This window comes from Prionailurus viverrinus, chromosome B3, assembly GCF_022837055.1.
Source record: "Prionailurus viverrinus isolate Anna chromosome B3, UM_Priviv_1.0, whole genome shotgun sequence".
NCBI classification, from domain to species: domain Eukaryota; kingdom Metazoa; phylum Chordata; class Mammalia; order Carnivora; family Felidae; genus Prionailurus; species Prionailurus viverrinus.
In genome coordinates this window covers 45,607,660-45,628,846 of record NC_062566.1, presented here as the reverse complement: position 1 = coordinate 45,628,846, position 21,187 = coordinate 45,607,660, and the positions used below count along the sequence as shown (strand labels likewise).

General features: G+C 35.6%; 1 protein-coding gene across 1 annotated transcript in view; it reads left to right on the top strand.

The window, feature by feature from the left end:
* The window catches only part of UNC13C (unc-13 homolog C), a 606,187-nt gene that overhangs the window by 232,680 nt on the left and 352,320 nt on the right, over nucleotides 1-21,187 (top strand). Inside the window, exons 10-11 of the mRNA XM_047864534.1 lie at nucleotides 1,466-1,537; nucleotides 19,729-19,948. Coding sequence (XP_047720490.1) covers nucleotides 1,466-1,537; nucleotides 19,729-19,948 — 292 coding nt within the window. The remainder of the gene's footprint in view (nucleotides 1-1,465; nucleotides 1,538-19,728; nucleotides 19,949-21,187) is intronic.

Here is a 21,187-nt window from a genome sequence, read left to right as displayed (position 1 = left end):
ATGAAAATATGTTTTATCCCAGAGAAATAGAAATTTCCCTTTTAGCGGCAATTTATGCTATTTCTTATATCAGTAATTTTTAATTTTGCTATGAAAACCTTCATCTGAAAACCATCACTTGTGTTTGAAATTAGGAAAGATAAAATCTTGATTGGAAAGATCTTCTACTGAACAGCATGCTGTGTCTCTGTAGCCCAGATTTCTGCCATTGTAGCGTGGATATTATTTTAAAGTGTTCAGTTTATTTAACATCATTATACTCTTTTCTCACCTTTCTTATGTCTAATTATTTACACTTTGTTTCCTCTGACACTTGGGATCTTCAGGCCATGGTAAGTGATTTTCAATTTAATATTTTCTATATTTCTGAATGTACGTTGTGCTTACTCATGGGATAAAAGAGGGCAAGATGGGGAAATAAAAAGAGACAGAAGACTGAGAAATTTGGGTTCTGCAAGAATTTAACATCTAGTTCTATTCTGAAAGATACACAAAATTATATACACAACAGGTATGAATACAGACTGAAATAGAACGCAAACATAATTTTAGAGACAATAGTTGTCAGAAATGGAAGATCATCTTGGCTAATTCCTTGGGCGTAATCTCTCTATAGGTTTACACAGAAGGGGTGGTGATGGATGGATAGTGACTTCCTCACTGAGGATTGCTAAAATTTTATCTGAGTTTATGGCTTTGTAGCTCCAAGGAGATAGATTTAAGACCAGGTGCAAAATCCCATTGTGACTTCCCTTTGTTCCTAATGAGATAACATATTAAACATTCCCATCTAAAACTTCGGGTTTCCAAAGTTCTCTACAGTTCTGCTGAGTGTATTATATCACACACATTTCAGGTAGGAGATATAATGGTTCTGTTTTATGGTAGGGAAACAAAAGGGACTTGACTTTTATTTAAAATTACTTATGTTACCAAGATTGAGTTAAGAAAACCAATCTGGCTATAATGGTTCTCACCTGATAAAGTGAACACTTAGGAAAAATATACTGCTTAGATATGAAAGAATATTCCAGGGAACTGTGAACAACTCAAGGATCATCTAACACCTGTGATTTGGGGCCGTCACACAGATCATCTGGCTCTGCACCAGTGGCCATGTTTTATGAAGAAATGTGATCATGATCACCTTGAGGAAAAACAAAGTTAGAGAAGTCTCTTGCTAACATGGAAACCTGGGGCTGATCAATCTGCCTTGCTGGACCTCAGTTTTCTCATCAGTTAAATGTAAGGGTTGGGTCTGATTATATAAGGGGATTGTATCAGCTTTAATATTCCATGATTTCACATTCTGGATGAACTAGCTGACTACTGAAAATGGCAGGTGCCTATTGACTAAAACATGAACAGTGATAGGTTATATTCTTATATTTTCACATGTTGTTGAACAATATGTACTTAGCATCCACCTCATGTGCCAATAACACCTAAATTCTGTTTATTTTAGACTCTGGCTGCCCGGAAATCTGGACTCTCCCTGGCTATGGTCATTAGGACATCTCTAAACAATGAGGAACTGGTAGGTGCAGAGTCGATTGCTATGTATTGATATAGTCCAGGGGAAGGCAATTCTGATTAAGCCACTCAGTTGTAATGTTGATTCCAAAATTACAGAAGTAATTGGCAACACGGGGAAAGTCTGACCCTAAACAAATTTCATCCAGACCTCAACTTCACTATCATACAGATTATCCTCTGTTGGTCAAAAAAGCATATGCGCCTCTCTGTCTTTACAAATGTTATTCTGTCCTAATGCATTTTACCTGTAATTCTCCCCTTGAGAAAAATCCTGCTACATTTTTATATGATTCAAATTTTGCCTCCCTTCTGTGGCTGTCCCAAACATCTTTCTCCCCTTGTGGCTGAATTTTCAGCTTCCTCCTTTGAGCTTTTTCTAGCATTTAATCACAACCTCCATACTGTAGTACAGCAAAAGTGAAGGTTGCTTGGGGTGAGTCCCATCTGTACCAGTAAATTAGCATTGTTACACCTGGCATTTTATCTAACTTCTCTTAGTCGATTTCTCTCATCTGTATAGTGAGGTAATAAGGCAAATTATTAAAGGAGTGGATACATTTTTAACACTTGGCACTGCTTAGAGTATAGTAAAACATAAATGCAAGCTGCTGGTTTTATTATTTTTTTTTTAAATTTTTTTTTCCAACGTTTTTATTTATTTTTGGGACAGAGAGAGACAGAGCATGAACGGGGGAGGGGCAGAGAGAGAGGGAGACACAGAATCGGAAACAGGCTCCAGGCTCTGAGCCATCAGCCCAGAGCCTGACGCGGGGCTCGAACCCAAGGACCGCAAGATCGTGACCTGGCTGAAGTCGGACGCTTAACCGACTGCGCCACCCAGGCGCCCCTGGTTTTATTATTTTTATAAGCAATTAACTTTATTATTTTGCATAAACCTTTGCTTTTAGACTGCTTTCTTGAGGGTAGCATTGTGTCCTGTTTTTTTGCTCTTGTTAAATACTTTCACCCCTATTGCTTAGTACATTATCTGACATGAGGTATGTACTTTGTAAATTCTTGTTGAATGAAAGAACCAACTGGTTAGAAAATACAAGTAGACTCCAATATCTAGGTCAAGAAATCTTGAATTTGGCTCATTAGAGTCAACTGTGGTAGCTTTAAACCATGCAGATGCCTGGGTCTAGCTCCCAGTGATTCTGATTTAATTGGCTTCAGATGTGGCTTGGGTCTAAAGGGATTTAAAAAAAATTTTAGGCGATTCTAACGTGCAGTGGATGTTGTGCTGTGGTAACTCCTTCCTGCCCAGCCAGTCTGTTGGGTTTTTACTAGAGACAATTTAGGTGAACTAATACATTCTATAGGAGTGACACTCCTATAGTCCTATAGAATGTAAAGGACTTTGTCATTCCTATAGAAGAAAAAATTTGCCACTGATAATACTTGTTTTAAATCTCTATAGACTTGGCATTTAACACCATTATTTATATGTATATTTCACAGTTTCTTCTTCTTGTCACTGTGTCTTAAACCCAGAAGCCAACCTTTACTAGATCTCTATCCCAAACTCTCCCCAGCCTAGTGCATATCAGAAAACAAAACAAAACAAAAATAAAAAACAAAAAACGTCCATTTGAATATTTGGGTGCTACAGTAAATAAAAACATTTTCTCTTGTGCCAAAGTATTAAAAAAATGTGGCTGATTTTCCAAGGATCTTATTCTTATCTATAGATTTATGATGACATGTAATATTTGAGTATAGTTTGGATACAAATGAAATTAAACATCCTCTGGTACATGAAAATGCACCATATTGCTTGCTGAATCTTGAAGTGTCTAGTCTTGGGCTTTTGAGGGAGTAAGCAAGGTTGAGCGTTTTTATCATTAAACTCCTACACTATTTCTTTTTTGTAAATATGGTATTTGGTCTGAACCACAAATATTCATTCGTATGAAAAGTTAATAGGAAAGCGATAGAAATGAGAAGAATGCTATTACATCTTCTGCGGCCCTGGATAGGGAACACACCTTCACTTTATGGTTAAATTAGTTATTGATCTTCTCATCCACTTAAACATACATTTATTTCTTTAGTTTCAGAAAACTTATGTAAAAGACTTTTCTGTGTGGGTGTTGGGTGGATGAATAGAGTTCATCAGCTCTCCATGGAATTCATAAAGCCCATTTCCCTGGGGCCCGTATCTCAAAAAGTAAATGAAATATGACTTGTGCACAACAGGCATATTAAATGTCACTCTTGACAAGCTGTCACATTAAGTCATTACATCGGCAACTAACATAAATGCTGAAGCAAATAATTCCCACTTTTGGGTGTTGAAAACCTTCCTAGGCACCTTTAATGTGAAAGCATGAAATATGTGTCCTTTACATAAAGGAAAATGGCTTTGCCATGTGGAAAATATCACATGCTGGCACATCCGTTTTAATTAAAGAGATACATGGTAAAAAGTTCAGTCATCTCTTCCAAAGCATGAAAGGGCTCTCAAGTTTGATGTGAGATGACAGTGGGTCAGCCAGCACCACCTCTGTGGTCTCCCTGTGAGCAGTGGGTAAAGCAATGCCAGGTGCCCCCATCTATCAACATTTCCATCTTGCCCACAGACACCTATTGGGGCTGATTGGAAAACTCAGTCTAAAAAGCCCTTAAGGACCATAGTTTCTGAACATTTCGATCTGACCTAATAAAACAAGAAGGGGTAACACTCTAGTATCCCTGTATCACAACAGTAGTATTCCTGATGCTGTACTGTTCTGCTTTGTGCTTGTTTTCACAGACTCAGTTTCCTGGGTGTGGCCCCAACAGTGGGGAATCAAATTAAAACCATTCAATAAATCACTGATTTGAGTGTCTATTATGTGTCAGGCCTTGTTGCAGATTCTGAAATATGACAGTGAATAACTCTACTAAAACTCCCTGCCATCATGAGGTTTATAATACAGTGAGAAGGGAGCTGAGATAGCATGTTTTGCTCCCACTCTTGCTACAGGTTGTAGTGAAAGCTTCTTAACAGGTGGTAGTATTTAAATTGACAGTGTCTGATGAGGGTTATGGGACACTCAAGTAGGGTGAGGGATGCAAATCACCAAGCCTGGAAGGGATTCTACTACCCTCTTTATTCTGTCCCAGGTATTCACATCTAATTATGGTTAGGGGGCTGGTCTATTGACTTGCTTCCAGAAGTGTCAATTCTCATGAAGTTTGGTTTATCTAGGTGAGTGGAGGTCCTTTCAATGACAAGATCCATGCCCAATGAAAGAGACTTATAAGAACTAGGTATGGGAATAATTAGATCAGAACTGGGCCCTATTTTTAGCATAATACTGGAAAGATGACATAGAAGCAGTTGGCAGACCAGAATACCTGTGTGGTGCCTGAGGTTCAGTCAGGAAGCTGCAGGCTCACACTATGCCCAGGTACACTGACTCGGGACAGGAACAATTTCAAATCAGATAATTGAGAACTGAAGTGGCAGGGGTCTGAATTTGAATTTCAGCTCTACCTCTATTATCTTTGTGAACTCATTTCTTTTCAGTACTTTTTGCCTCCCTAAGATGTGTTCACCTCGTTTGTAAAATAAAAGTAATAATACTTACTCTCCACAGTTTGTGAGAATTAAAAGAAAACATTGTCTTGCCAGCCAGAGCAGGTGGCAGAGAGGGAAGAGGAGTCGCAATGACGTCTCTAGAGTATTTGCTTTGTCCCATGCCTCCCTGTAACCTCCGCAGCTGCAGGTCAGATTCCAGGGTGTACTGATATGGAAATCCATGGTAATCACAAATTTAAAGGTGTTCTCTTGTTTGCAAGTCTTGTTATTGGTCCTGCGTCTCTCCTTCAAGAACACAGTCTTTGGTTTGAGAGAGATAGAGCTCCACTATTTACTAGTTGTAGGAACATGGGCAAGTTACTGAAACTTTCTTGGCCTTGACTTTCTTATGTTTGCTAGTTACATAAGATTTTTCATCTGTGTTTATAAATAAAATGCCCTGTGGTTTACTGTGTCTTTAAGCAATTTTGGCGTCAATAACCTACCTTTGTAAAATAAGTTGGGAAGCTGTCTCTTTTCTTACTTCTCTTGAATAGTTTGTGCACAGTACGTGTTGCTATGCCTTGAAAGATGGACAAACTTGCCTCTAAAACCATTGTGTAATTTTTTTGAGAATGGTTATTTGACTACTGAATCAATTTAATGTAGTAGTTCCATCCATGTTCTTTAAACATTTGTTCTTGATTCAGTTTTGATCATTTATATTTTTTCCAGAAAGTTGTCCTTTTTTTATCACCTAAAATTTCAAATTGCATCAAATTGTTCATATAATTGTATGACATAAAACTTGTGCTGGAGTGCCTGGGTGGCTCAGTCGGTTGAGTGTCCGACTTTAGCTCAGGTCATCATCTCATGGTGATGTGAATTTGAGCCCCACATCCGGGCTCTCTGCTGTCAACACACGGCCCAATTTAGATCCTCTGTACCCTTCTCTCTGCCCCTCCCCTGCTCACACAATCTGTCTAAAAAATAAACATTCAAAAAAAAAAAAGATTATGCCATTTCACCTTATTTGTATTTTCTCTCTTTTTAAATCAATGCTGCAAGAGATTTCTCTGGTGTTTGTTTTGTTGACTCCATATTGTTTTTTTTCTATTTCATTTATTTTCTTATTTAGATTCATATTCTATTCTCTGTATTTACCATGAACCTACTTTTCTGCATAGTTCACTAATTTTGACTTTATTATTAACTATTGCATACACACAAAAGAATAATTACAAAATAATTGAAGAACAGTATATATACTTGTGTATCCATGACAGCTTAGGAAGAGAAAAAGAAATATTTAATAAATGATGCAATGATTAATATTTAAGTCAATTTAGAGTGTTTATTCTCCCAAAGACAAGCCGTATGAACTATTATTGTTACTACATTGTATTATTTTCAGAGGACATGGAATACAAATTTGGTGATTTGCATTTAATCGACTATTTTATAGTTTGGCTCATAATTTTGTAGGTATACCATATGAGCTCTTTTTGTTGGGTACATAAGTTTTGGGACTTCTATATTCCTGAATAATTTTCTTTCAACTTTGTTGGTAATCTTATTAATGTCTTAAATGTTTTTTCTTTAAAATATTTTCTCTATGCTATTAATATAGCTATACCAAATTGATAGGTTCAGATAGAACTTTTTTAGTCATTCTTTAAGTCTTAACATGTTTTATGTGTATCTCACCTAGCTTAATTTTCTTTTTTTTGAATTTTTAATGTTTATTTATTTATATTAGAGACAGAGTGTGAGCAGGCAAGGGGCAGAGAGAGAGTGAGACACAGAATCTGAAGCAGGCTCCAGCCTCTCAGCTATCAGCACAGAGCCTTATGTGGGGCTATGAACCCACGAACTGTGAGATCATGACCAGAAATGAAGTCACAAGCTTAACCGACTGAGCCACCCAAGCGCCCCTCACAGAGCTTAGTTTCAATTCAATTCAAGAATTTGTCTTTTTACAGGTGAACTCAATCAATTTACATTTATGATAGTGTATTTGAGCTTAGTTCTATTCCTCTTTAAAAATATACTGTCTCTTTTTTAATTGCTTTTCTAAGGTTCTTTTGTGGAGGTTGAGTTTTACTTTCCCTTCCTCAACAGATGAATTAAAATTATCTATACTGTTTATTTTAATATAGCAGATGTTTCCTAAATGTATCATAAATATACTTTACAATTTCTTTTATTGAAGTATAATTAACATACATTGCTATGTTAGTTTCAGGTGTATAATATTGATTTGACAATTCTGTACATTAGTCAGTGTTTACCATGATTAAGTGTCGTCACCATCTGTTCCCATACAATGTTATTACAATATTATTGACTATATTCCTTGTGCTGTATTTTTTTCATTGCTGTGATTAGTTTATTTTATAGCCAGAAGTTTGTATCTCTTAATACCCTTTATTTCACCCATCTCCCCACCCACCTCCACTCGGAATCATCAGTTTCTTCTCTTTAAGAGGAACAAGGTAGGGGTGTCTGGGTGATTCAGTCAATTAAGCCTCTGACCTCAGCTCAGGTCATGGTCTCCTCCCTCATGAGTCTGAGCCTCACATTGGGCTCTCTGCTGTCAGCACAGATGCTGCTTCGTATACTCTATCCCCCTCTGCTCCTCCCCTGCTCTTGCTTTCTCTCCCTCTCTTAAAAATAAATAAATAATTTAAAAAATTTTTAAAGAGAAACGATGTGTGGTTTTGTTTTAGTATGTTCATTGGTGTTTTTTTTATTGTCATCATTTTTTTTTTTTTTTTTTAAATTTTAACGTTTATTTATTTTTGGGACAGAGAGAGATAGAGCATGAACGGGGGAGGGGCAGAGAGAGAGGGAGACACAGAATCGGAAACAGGCTCCAGGCCCTGAGCCATCAGCCCAGAGCCTGACGCGGGGCTCGAACTCGCGGACCGCGAGATCGTGACCTGGCTGAAGTCGGCCGCTTAACCGACTGCGCCACCCAGGCGCCCCTGTCATCATTTTTTTAAAAAGTTTTTAAATTCCAGTTAACCTACAGTGTAATATTCGTTTCAGATGTGTAATACAGTATTCAACACTTCCCTGCATCACCTGGTGTTCATCACAGGTGCACTCCTTAATCCCCATCACCTATTTAACCCATCGCCTCCCCTACCCGCATTAACTGTCAGTTCTGTACAGTTAAGAGTCTGTTTCTTGGTTTACCTCTCTCTCTCTCTTTTATATTTTTGAAAGACAGAGAGAGACAGAGTATGAGTGTGGGAGGGGCAAAGAGAGGGGGAGACAGAGAATCTGAAGCAGGCTCCAGGCTCTGAGCTGTCAGCACAGAGCCCAATATGGGGCTGGAACCCTCACACCATGAGATCATGACCTGAGCCAAAGTCCAACACTTAACCAACTGAGCCACCCAGGTGTCCCATGCCTCTCTTTCTCTTTTGTTCCTTACTTGTTTATTTTTGTAAATTCCACATATGAATGAAATGATATGGTATTTGTCTTTCTTTGACTTATTTCACTTAGTACAAAGTCTTATAAGTCCATTCATGCTGTTGCAAATGGCTAGATCTCATTCTTTTTTATGGACAAGTAATCCCTTATGTGTGTAGGTGTACATATCTGTCTGTGTATACCACTCTTGTCCATTTATTAAACTTGCTTTCATTTCTTGACTATGGTAATAATGCTGTAATGAATATAAGGGTGTATATATCTTTTCAAATTAGTGTTTTCTTTCTTTGTTTTGTTTTGTTTTGTGAATATCCAGTAGTGGAATTACTGGATCATATGAATAGTTTCATTTTTAAATTTTGAGGAACCTCCATACTGTTTTCCACAGTGGCTCCACCAACTTACGTTCCCACCAATAGTGCATGAGGGTTCTCTTTTCTCCACATCCTCACCAACACTCATTTCTTGTTTTTGATACAAGCCATTCTGACTGGTGTGAAGTGATCTCACATTATGGTTTTGATTAGCCCTGATGGATGGTGACATAAGGCATCTTTTCATGTGTCTGTTAGCCATCTGTATGTCTTTTTTGGAAGAATGTCTATTCGGATCCTCTTCTCATTTTTTTAATTGGATCGTTTGGTTTTGGTATTGAATTATAGAAGTTCTTTATATACTTTGGATATTAACCGCTTGGATATATCATTTGCAAATATCTTCTCTCATTCAGTAGGTCATCTTTTTGTTCTGTCAATGGTTTCCTTTGCTGTGCAAAACCTCTTTATTTGGGTGCAGTCCCAATAGTTTATTTTTACTTTTTTTCCCCTTGTCTCAAGAAACAGATACATAAACGTATTGTTAAAGTTGATGTCCAAGATAATACTGCCTGTGTTTTCTTTCAGGAGGCTTATGGGTTCAAGTCTCAAATTAGGTCTTTTTGTTTGTTTGTTTGTTTACTTCTGAGAAAGAGAGAGAGAGGATCCCAAGCAGGCTCTGTGCTGTCATCGCAGATCCCCGTGTATGGCTCAAACTCATGAACCATGAGATCATGACCAATTGAGTCACCCATGCACTACTAGGTCTTTTTTTTAATATTATTTTTAACACTTATTTATTTTGAGGGGGAGAGAGACAGAGTGTGAGCAGGGAAGGGGCAGAGAGAGGGAGATGCAGAATCTGAAGCAGGCTCCCGTCTTTGAGCTTTCAGCACAGAGCTCAACGTGGGCCTTGAACTCACTAACCCTGAGACCATGACCTGAGCCAAAGTTGGATGCTTAACCGACTGAGCCACTCAGGCACCCCTTAATGTTTTTGTTAAGAGGAAAAGTGTACACGTACATGCGTGGAGAGGCAGAGAGGTTGACAGAGAATCCCAAACAGGTTCCTCCTCACTGTCAGTGCGGAACCTCACAAGCCCTGAGATCATGACCTGAAATAAAACTTAGACGCTTAACCCACTGAGCCACCCAGGTGCCCCTCACATTCAGGTCTTTAAATTGGTTGTGTGCATGATATAAAAAAGTGGTCCAGTTTTCATTCTTTACATGTAGCTGTCCAGTTTTCCCATCATCTCTTATTCAAGCGACTATTTTTTCCCATGGTATATTCTTTCTTTCTTTGTCATAGGTTGCGTTTATAGTTGTGGGTTTATTTTAGAGCATTTTTCCTGTTGTATTGTTCTAGGTGTATGTTTTTGTTCCAGTACCATACTGTGTTGATTACTACAGTTTTGTAGTGTATCTCAAGCTTTGTTCTTCTTTCTCAAGATTGCTTTGGCTATGTGAGGTCTTTTGTATTTCCATACAAATTTTAGGATTATTTTTTCTAGTTCTGTGAAGAATGCTATTGCTATTTTGATAGAGATTGTACTGAATCTGTAGTCTGCCTTGGGTAGTGTGGACATTTTAAAAATATTCCAATCTATGAGCATGATACATCTTTCCATTTGTGTCATCTTCAAATTCTTTCAACAATATCTTGTAGTTTTCAGAGTATGGGCTTTTCACCTTCTTGGTTAAATTTATTCTTGGTGCAATTGTAAATGAGATTGTTTTCTTAATTTCTCTTTTTGATATTTCATTATTAGTGTATAGAAACACAACAGACTTCTGTATGTTAATTTTGTGTAACCTTTACCAAATTATAAGTGTTAATATTTTTTTGATAAAGACTTGAGGATTTTTTATATATAGTATCATGTTATCTGTCAATAGTGACAGTTTTACTTCTTTCTTACCAATTTGGATGCTTATTTATTTATTTATTTTTCTTTTCTTTTCTTTTTTTTTCTGATTGCTGCAGCTAGAACTTCCAGTACTATGTTGAATAAAAGTGGCAAAAGTGGACATCCTTATCTTATTCCTGATCTTAGAGGAAAAGTTTTCAGTTTCCCACCATTGAGTATGATGTTAGCTGTGGGTTTTTCATATATGGCCTTTATTGTGTTGAGGTATGTTCCCTCTAAACCCACTTTGGGAGTTTTTATCATGAATAGATTTTGTATTTTGTAAAATGCTTTTTCTGTATCTATTGAGATTATATAATTTTTTTACTATTCCTCTTGTTAATGTGATGTATCACATTGATGGATTTATAAATATTAAACTACCCTTGCATCCCTGGAATAAATCTTACTTAACCATGGTGAATCATTTTTTTAATGTATTGTTGAATTCAGGTTGTTAAAATTCTGTGAGAACATTTGTATCTATGTTCATTACAGATACTGGCCTGCCATTTTCTTTTCTTTTTCTTCCTTTGTTTCTTTCTTTTTTTTGTTTGTTTGCTTGTTTTTGTTTGTTTCGGGGTTTTTTTTGGTAGTATCTTTGTCTTCAAACTTTAAAGTTAGTAACTCTGTCCTGAAAAAAAAAAAAAGATCCCAAAATTCTTAAGCTCTCATTACTAGCCTTAATGATAACATTAAATAAAAGGTAAGTCGAAATGTCATATCAGAAAACGGTCTAAAAACCGCAAGTTTGTAGCCCATAGAGTTTAACTGGATCATCCTTTGGGCTTCCGTGGAATCAGCTTTCATAATTCTGGTAGTAAGTTCCTTTTTTTTCCCTCAAGCACCTGGAGAATCTATTTCATTTTAACCCTTTTACATATTAAACTATTTTTTCTCAACGCTTCACTATATCAACTCAATCTGCCACATTGACAGATCAGTTTTCCAGCACGTAAAACAAATACATTATTGATGCTAGAGTACTATTGGGAGTATCATTGAGATAACAAATGGAAAGCACTTCAACCATTTTAAACATATAAGTGTGTAGTAAATATTGTAGTTTTTATCATAATCTGCGTTTACCATACCACTTTCCATGGCTCCATGACTGGCCTTGCTTGGTTACACAAGAGGACATTGAAAAGGATTCCTTTTAACAGAGATGACCTCCTTTCCTCTCTTATTTCTACAATATCCTAGCCCATCTTTCTAATTTCATGGTCTCTGTCAAAAGATTATCTGTATCTATCCCAAGTGGTAAAAAAAAAATAGACTTTCCATCTTAAAATGGTAAAAGTTACTCTCCAGTGAATGAATTCATATTTGTTTTAGTCTCTTATATTTAATAAATTACTCATCTCATACTACCTTTATTATTGTATACACTTTTTTATTGAGGTATATATGACCTATAACATATTAGTTTCCAGTGTACAACATAATGAATTAATATTTTTACATATGTAAAATAATCACTACAGTAAGTTTAGTTAACTTCCATCACCCAAACACAGTTTCATTTTTTTTTTCTTTCTTGTGATAATTTTTATGATCAGCATTTTTCAAATGCACAGCCCAGTATTAACTATGGTCACCATAGTGTATATTATAATCCCATGATTTACTTGTTTCATAACTAGAAATTTACACCTTTTGGCCCCATTCACAAATTTTACCTACCATCCTCTGCCTCTGGCAATCACCAATCCGTTCTCTGTATCTGTGAGCTTGGCTTTTTGTTTTTGCTTTTGTTTTTGTTTCTGTTTTCTTAGATTCTACGTGTAAGTAAGATCATACAGTATTCATCTTCCTGTGATCTAGTTCACTTAGCATAATGTTCTCAAGATCCAACCATGTTGTTGCATATGGCAAGATTTTACTCTTTTATAGCTGAATTACATTCTATTAGACATACACACACATTTTCTTATCCATTCTAATGACACTTAGGTTGTTTCTGTGTCTTTACTGTTGAAAATAATGCTTCTGTTAACATGGAGGTATATGTTCAAATTAATAACTTTTATTCTCTTTGGATAATTACCCAGAAGTGGGATTTTTGGGTCATATGGTAGTTCTATTTTTAATTTTTAATTTTTTATGGTAATTCCATACTGTTTTCCATTTAAATTCCCACCAACAGTGCAGAAGTGTTCCCTTTTCTCCAAATCCTTGCCAACACTTGTTATTGTTTGTGGTTTTAATACTGCCTTTCTAACAGATGTAAGGTGTTATCTCTTGGTTTTGATTTGCATCTATCTGAAGATTGGTGATAGTGAATATATTTTCATGTACCTTTTAGCCATACCTATGTCTTATTTGGACAAATATCTGTTCAGATCCTCTGCCCATTTTTAAATCAGTTTGTTTTCTAGCTATTGAGTTGTATGAGTTCTTTATATATTTTGGATATTATTCCCTTGTCAGATACATGATTTGTAAATATATTCTTCTATTCAGCATATTGTCTTTTCATTTTTTATGGTTTATTTTACTGTGAAGAAGTTTTTTAGTTTAATGTTTTTAGTTTAATGTAGCTCCACTTATTTTTGCTTTTTGTGTCAAATCCAAAATACATCATCACCAAAAGCAATGTCAAGGTGCTTATCCCCTATGTTTTCTTCTAGGAGCCTATGGTTTCAGGTCTTATATTTAAGTATTTAATTAATTTCTTATAAATTTTTTTGCGTATCTTATAAGATCATGGTTCAGTTTGATGCCTTTGCATGTGGCTGTTCAGTTTTCCCAGCACATCTCTTAAAGAGAGACTGTCCTTTCCCTATTGTATATTCTTGACTCCTTTTTCATGAATTAATAGAACATATATGTGTGGGTTTATTTTGAGGCTCTGTTCTGTTCTTTTGATCTATGTGTCTGTTTTTATGCAGTACAATGCTGTTTTGATTATGGTATCTTTATAATATAGTTTGGAATCAGGGAGAGTGTTGCCTCTAGTTTTTTTTTTTTCCTTGAGATTGTTTTCTCTGTTCACGATTTTGTGGTTCCATGCAAATTTTAAGTTTGCTGGTTCTATTTCTGTGAAAATTGCCATTGAAATTTTCATAGGGATTGTGTGGAGCCTATGTATTGCTTTGGATAATATGAACATTTTAATGATATTTTTCCAACCCATGAGCATGGAGTATCTTTCATTTATTTGTGTCTTCTCTGATTCTTTCGCTAATATTTTATACTTTTCAATGTATAGATCTTTCATCTCCTTGGTTATATTTGCTTCTAGGTATTTTATTCTTTTTGATGCAAGTGTAAGTTAAATTCATTTCTTCGTTTCCCTGATGATTTGTTATTTATGCATAGAAATGAAGCACATCTTAGTGTATTGATTTTATATTCTACAAATTTACTGAGTTTATTTATTTTAACAGTTTTTGGGTGGAGTCTTTAGAACTTTATATAATTACATTCACAATTTCATTGAAAGTTTGAATTGAAGAAAAGTGATACAGTACATGACAAATCTGTCCTAATTTGTTTCCAGGTTGTGTTTTCTGTCATAATAGGTCTGTGTTATTTTGAACTCTTCTTTAATTATTGTATCCTCTTCTTTATCATTATTCACTCTCTTTATTTGGACTTACTAAGTCGCTTAGCTCAATCATAATTAGTGTCTGTTAAAAAACAATATAAGTAATACAAATTATTCACACTTTTCCAAGGATAGGCACATAACTTTTGGTGTCTTCACTTTTCTGGTACAAAATTTTACCTGAATAACTTTAACTTCTACAGTCATTCTTATGTGATGATTGTCCTCGTGAATAAATCAGACCTGAAATTAGGCTGTTTTTATACTCACAAACTTCTTATGCCATTGTTCTGTCTTCTTGTTTATAACAAATTTCAAAGGTCACATTGTACATAATATTTGCTCTGCAAATATTTCTGATGCTTTTGTACAGAAAGAGTGAAATGATACCTACAGGACAGCAAATAGATTTTTTCCCCAAGGTACATGAATAATGCTTCAAAACAAGAAGCATATTTTTTCTTATAGTTATCAAAATGTGATTTTTTTTGAGAATAGGAAAATCATGGTTTACATAATCCCATGAGGAAACCCACAGGATGATGAGAAGATTAGAACTTTATTAGTTCAGTCACTGGTTAACATGGTAGAGGAAAAAGAGAACAGGTGTATGGCAAATGGAGATAGACATGCTTTGTTCCTATTGTATTAACATTTGGTTGATTGGAATATTGATTGTCTAAAAACACTAGTCATTGCCTTTGGCAGGAAGCCTGAATGCTTTATTTATTGGGCTCATTTTAATTTTCTCATATAGTTATGTAGAAAAGACAATTCATTTTTTTGTGTGTCCTAATTGTTCAGAAAGTGACATATTATAGCATTTCACCCAAGATTATAGTTTATTAGAGGACGGATTTTTAACAAAATCATTGTTTAGGATGTGAGCATCCTTCCCTTTGTAATCTGTAATCTGTATTTGGCTAAAGAGGTTTGTCAGAGCCAAAGCATTTCCTACCCTCATTTCTACAGATAAAACGGTGTCTTCACAAAGTAAGTCACCTTCTTTTTTCTTCAGTCAGTTCAGTAATATAAAACTGATGTTTACAGGTTTTATTCCTAATTGCATAAGTCTTACATTCTGTATATAAATAGAAAAAAATCCTCGGAGAACACAAATCAAACCATGACTAACTTTCAAATATTAAATTGAGTAACTTTTTGTTTTTTTAGTGCTTTTTTGTTTTATAAATTGTTTCCGCAGTGAGCATACATTTTGATATAATTAGAAAATACATACTGGAAAGTGACATCTGAGATTGGTGGTTGTTGTTGTTGCTGCTTTTGTTTTTATTTAGAATGGAGGAAAAGCCAGCAATGTTGTTTGCCAGTGAGAATTATTTTATTTTGTAAGTAACTTCCATGAAGTATTGAGCATGATTTACAAAAGCTTTGTGACTTTTAAAAGAGGGGGAAATAAAGAACATATATATACACATCCATAAATACCAGCATCCTTTGTCTTTTGTCATATAGAAACAAGAGTCTTCTCTTGGATGTAAAATGCAACTTGGTCATACAGTGAATGAAAGAATATTTTAAAAAATGAAAATATATTTTAGAAAGTATTAAATGCTTATTGTCGAATATTTGGAAATTTTAGAAACCTTTATAATAGATTAACAACAGCAAGTCTTCTCTTTTGCTGAATTCATTCTGTCCTTGTTTCCTAATCCCATTAGATTAGGGCTCTGCTTGTTCTTGGCATCATCTTCTCTACATATCTGGATTTACATAGGCCAGAAACTCTCCCCAGATAACATATGCAGTCTCATCCTTTCATATTAGTGAGGATCCTGTTTATTAACTGTACTTAATTATCTTTCTGTTTAATGTACTACATAAAAAAAATCTCTTCCTTTTAAGGCAACTTCTAATAGTTACAAACTCCCATCTGTCATGTTCAGTGGCTAATTCTGGGGCTTCTCCTTGTTTTATTCAGTTTTTCATACCCTATCTTTTTGTCTTATTCCACAGAACTCTTTTATTTTTCGTCCTTTTTATAATCTTGTTTGGTTGGTCTTTGCTAACTAAGAAAGTACCTTATTTTCCCAGGATGTAGTATTCTTGTGAGAGTAAGAATCCCTTATGAAGTATATTTGTACATGCTTTCCTAGCTAATCATTTCCTGAGTTTCTGAACTGACCATCCTTGCATCTTATACTTTGCTTCAGTAAAACTGTTTCCATATGTCATTTATTTTAATTTTCAGCTTTGATAGACATGCTCATATCCCCAAAATCACAAGTAAAAAAGATACATATTATCATTCCTGTCAGACCGAGGATATATACCTTGTAGTGAAGTATACAATATTTTCTCCAGCTTCTCCATCTTATAAATGTTCAATTTGTTTTAATGCCCCATTCAGTTGATTTTCAGTGTGTTATCTAGTAAATTTTCAATGTTACTATCGTTTGGTTTTTTTTTTTGAAATTAGCTTCATTCTCTTTTTATGAAATGGATCATGGCTCTTTAAACCCAACCAAACAAAACATTTCAGTGAAAACTTCTCATCTGTTTACTTAGAACTGTCTTTTATTTGGTTTTCTCCAGTATGTTTAATTTTTTAGGAACTCTTCCTTAAATTTATTACTCCTGCTATAGCTTAAGAATGTAGAGGACTGACTATATATAATTTGAATTCAATGAAAAAGATAATAGTCACAGAGTATTAGATAAAATGTATGAACCATTTACTTAACCTTAAAACATGTAGATAAGTTCATCTTCAAAACAACCCTTTACCCAACCCTACTTTCTAAGTTGGTATGTTTTTCTTTACTTGTATTCATTAGCAGACTATTCCCACCTAGTGTTCTATTTAGTTAGAATTACTTTCCCCTACTAAGGGAACAACAAATTAACCTGATGTGATTGCATATATAACTAAATTCCGCACTTGTTTTTTAGCTAAACCAAAAAGCTACATTATATGCGTGCGCGCGCACACACACACACACACACACACACACACACACACACCCTGAGCCCAGCTAGAACAGGAAACTGTCTATGGATGGCTGATTGAAAATCTGTTATGCCAAAGTGAATTGTTCAATTCAGTTTAATGATATTGATAATAATACTCTGCTAAGCTGTGCAGGGAAAGCAAAGATGAATTATACATCATTTTAATTCTAAAAGAACTCTTAACAGTTATTTTGCAAGACGACATCTTCATTATGAAATGAGGCCAAAGATTACTTGGGTGAGGCTCTATTGAAAGGATGGTTCCAGTTGTTGGTATAAACCCTAATATGGGGGTCCCCCACTTGATAATTCCTCTATTTGATCACACTGCTGTTCTCTAGACTCACATGAAGGATAAAAAGCTTCAGCCAGACCCTCATGTAGTAGCAAGGCTGGATCTTGCTGTTCAAAAGTTAGAAAAAAATTTAGTGAAGCTTAACTCCCTGCAGGGAATATTCCAGTACCATTACCAAACATATTCTGGGAAAACACACCATGAGGAGAATATACTAATAAAGGGAAATATGCTGTTACCATACTGTGGAATTGAAGAATAATGGAAAGTTGCCCATTTCAACACTGTGGGAAGGTATTCTGAAATTAGATTTAAAGATTATTAAGCCATACAGAGAAAGACAGATACCATATGGTCTCACTCTTATGTGGATCCTGAGAAACTTAACAGGAACCCATGGGGGAGGGGAAGGAAAAAAAAAAAAAAGAGGTTAGAAAGGGAGAGAGCCAAAGCATAAGAGACTGTTAAAAACTGAGAACAAACTGAGGGTTGATGGGGGGTGGGAGGGAGGAGAGGGTGGGTGATGGGTATTGAGGAGGGCACCTTTTGGGATGAGCACTGGGTGTTGTATGGAAACCAATTTGTCAATAAATTTCAGAAAAAAAAAAAAAAAAAAAAAAGATTATTAATGCAAAATATAAATGTTTCATGTAAATGCTAGACTCCTACTGGATTTATGTAAATATTCATTCATTATGTATCAGGAAGTTTTGTGAAATTATTTGTAAACGTAACTTCAGAGTGATAGTCTTTCTTTTAAGAAGATACCTGCATTGTTATATATGAAAAACACAGAGAAGTACTGATCCAAACAGGTCTTTTTCCTATCAACCTAGGATGGTTTATGGAAAATCCAGTATCAATACTAATACTTAATACTTATTTAATATTTTGAAGTCTGTGGAATACATTTGTTACTATCATACAATTTGATCTTCAAAATAATATTGCAGATAGGTAGATAGGGGAGGAAAGTAAGGTTTGTAAGTCTCTGTGGATTACCATACTTCTAAGTGGAAGAACATTCCCACAAAATATGTGTCATATCCCTACTATGTGTCAGAGACAATGATTGGCACTAAGGAGAGAAATATCGAAGACTGGCCCTAAATATGTCCTGAAGAAGCCCATATTAAATTTCATTTAATGGCCCTATGCTAGGGAACTCAGGTCTCCTCTGTCCACTCATTCAGTGAATTTTTCTACCCCACCAGTGGCTTGTCACTGAGAGTCCTTCCATGTGTTGTAAAAACTCATCTCCCTTTAAAATATTACCATTACCATGGGAGAGTCGCATATAAGTTTTACCTGCTACTAGTGCTCTCTTATTAATTAGTTGGTGACCTTGTTCTTAAAGGATAGGCAATGAAAACAGTCCCTTGTAGAAGGAATTATAGAATGAGCATTCTTTGGAGCTGGGAAGGTTTGAAAGGTCTGGGAGAGTACAGAGTCACGGAAGACATACCGCTGTAGGATGCAAAAGAGGGATGGGGATGTTTCTGGAGCATTAAGTCAGCATTTAGAATGCTTTGAATCTACTTAACAATCTTGCCAAGAACCAGTTTAGACCAAGGATAGCTATTTAAAGATGTGTGTGTATGTGTACACACTCACACATATATATATGCGCGCGTGTGTGTGTATATATATACACACACACATACACACATATATATTATGTATGTGTTATATATATAGTATATATAATATATGTTATAATGTACATAAAATATACTATATATTATACATATGTTATATATGTATATACAGTATATATGTATATATTAATATTTCTTAGGCACCAATATTAAGACAGAGTCTAGGTTATGCTCCAATGACTGATATAGCAATGAGCAAGAATTTCAAAGTCCTTCACCTCATGGAGTCCACAGTATAGCAGGGGTGTGGATATTATCAAGTAATTAGAGCTTCTTGCTGCTATGAAAGAAGCTTGCACAACAGTGGAACCCAGTCCAGTCTGGGATGTAAGGGAGTTCTTTGTGTTCACATGACAAATTGGACCCTAGAACACTGAGAAAAGAATAGTGAGCAGAGTTCTTGTCATTACTTAAATCAATAATTAAGGGGCTCTTTCAAAATAATATTTTCAAGGAAAAATGATAAAATAGTTTGTTATTTGTTGAAATCCTTGAAATACACTGACTTGGCTGACATTGAAACTTATCTCATCTTTACAGAAAATACATGTCTTCAAGAAGACCTTGCAGGCACTGATCTACCCCATGTCCTCCACCACCCCTCACAATTTTGAGGTCTGGACCGCAACAACACCCACCTACTGTTACGAGTGTGAAGGGCTCCTGTGGGGCATTGCCCGGCAAGGCATGAAGTGTTTGGAGTGTGGAGTGAAATGCCATGAAAAGTGTCAGGACCTCCTAAATGCTGACTGTTTGCAGAGTGAGTACCTACTTAGGCTAAAGACATGTATGCATAACCTACATGCTTTCATATTAGGCCTCTGCAGTTCTTGCTGGTTTTCAGTAATTCCACCCCCTACCCCTCCTAAGATTCACATACCACCCATGACATTATATTGTTGATGCTGTGTTCCCATAGTGCCAGGCTCTGACTTAGATTCCTCAGAATGACCAATTGCATGCTTGTCCAGTAGAAAACTTGAAAGTGGCTTCTGATCTGTTTGGTTACTTCCATCTCTTAATAGCCCTGTGTGGAAAGTGGGAGTGTGTCAAGTTATGTTCCTCAAACAAGGACTAAGGCACACCCTTGTAAAATATATTTTTAATATTTATTTATTTTTGAGAGAGAAAGAGAGAGAGAGAGAGAGAGAGAGAGAGAGAGAGAGAGAGAGAGAGAGAAGGGCACAGAGAGAGGGAGACACAGAATCCAAAGCAGGCTCCGGGCTCTGAGGTGACCTCACAGAGCCCGATGCAGGGCTCAAACTCATGAACAGTGAGATCGTGACCTGAACCAAAGTCAGTTGCTTAACCGACTGAGCTATCCAGGAACCCCAGAAGGCACACCCTTGTGATTACAATAATCTGAATTCTTTTCCAAGCCTGTTTGGTATCTTGGAACCAAAGGCTTCATTTTTCTCCACCAAATGAACAGGAATAATAAAATTTATCTCAGAGGTTTATAGGGAAGACAAAATGAAATAGTCTTTGCTAAGAAGTTGGCGAATAGGAGATGCTCAGTGAATATTAATGGCTTCCTCATCCTTTTACACTTCTGTATAGATACATATCACTTCAACCTTTATTAAAAGTTATCTTAAATTTTCCATCTCCAAAAGAAATTATTTATACTAATATTTTATATTAGGTCCAGTAATGCCAAAACATCACAGTCTAAGATATATATTATTGACTTCACTCCTGCATTGATTTGGTTGTGGCTGCTGGCCTTAAATTACTAAAACAAAAAACAAAACAAACAAAACACATCACCAAAGAAATGTACTTAAACATGTACTTTCATTTGCAAACGTTTTTTTTTTTTTTTTCATGACTAAATATTGTCCCCTCTGTTTACTGTTTATATGAATATAACCAATGGATAGAGTCCATGGGCTTCCTAAACTTGAGGGGGATCAGAGAAAAATGTCAAAATAAAGATTAAATCACAAATGCTGTCACTTTTGGTTTTGTAGTAAGTCATACTCATTCTACAGTTTTC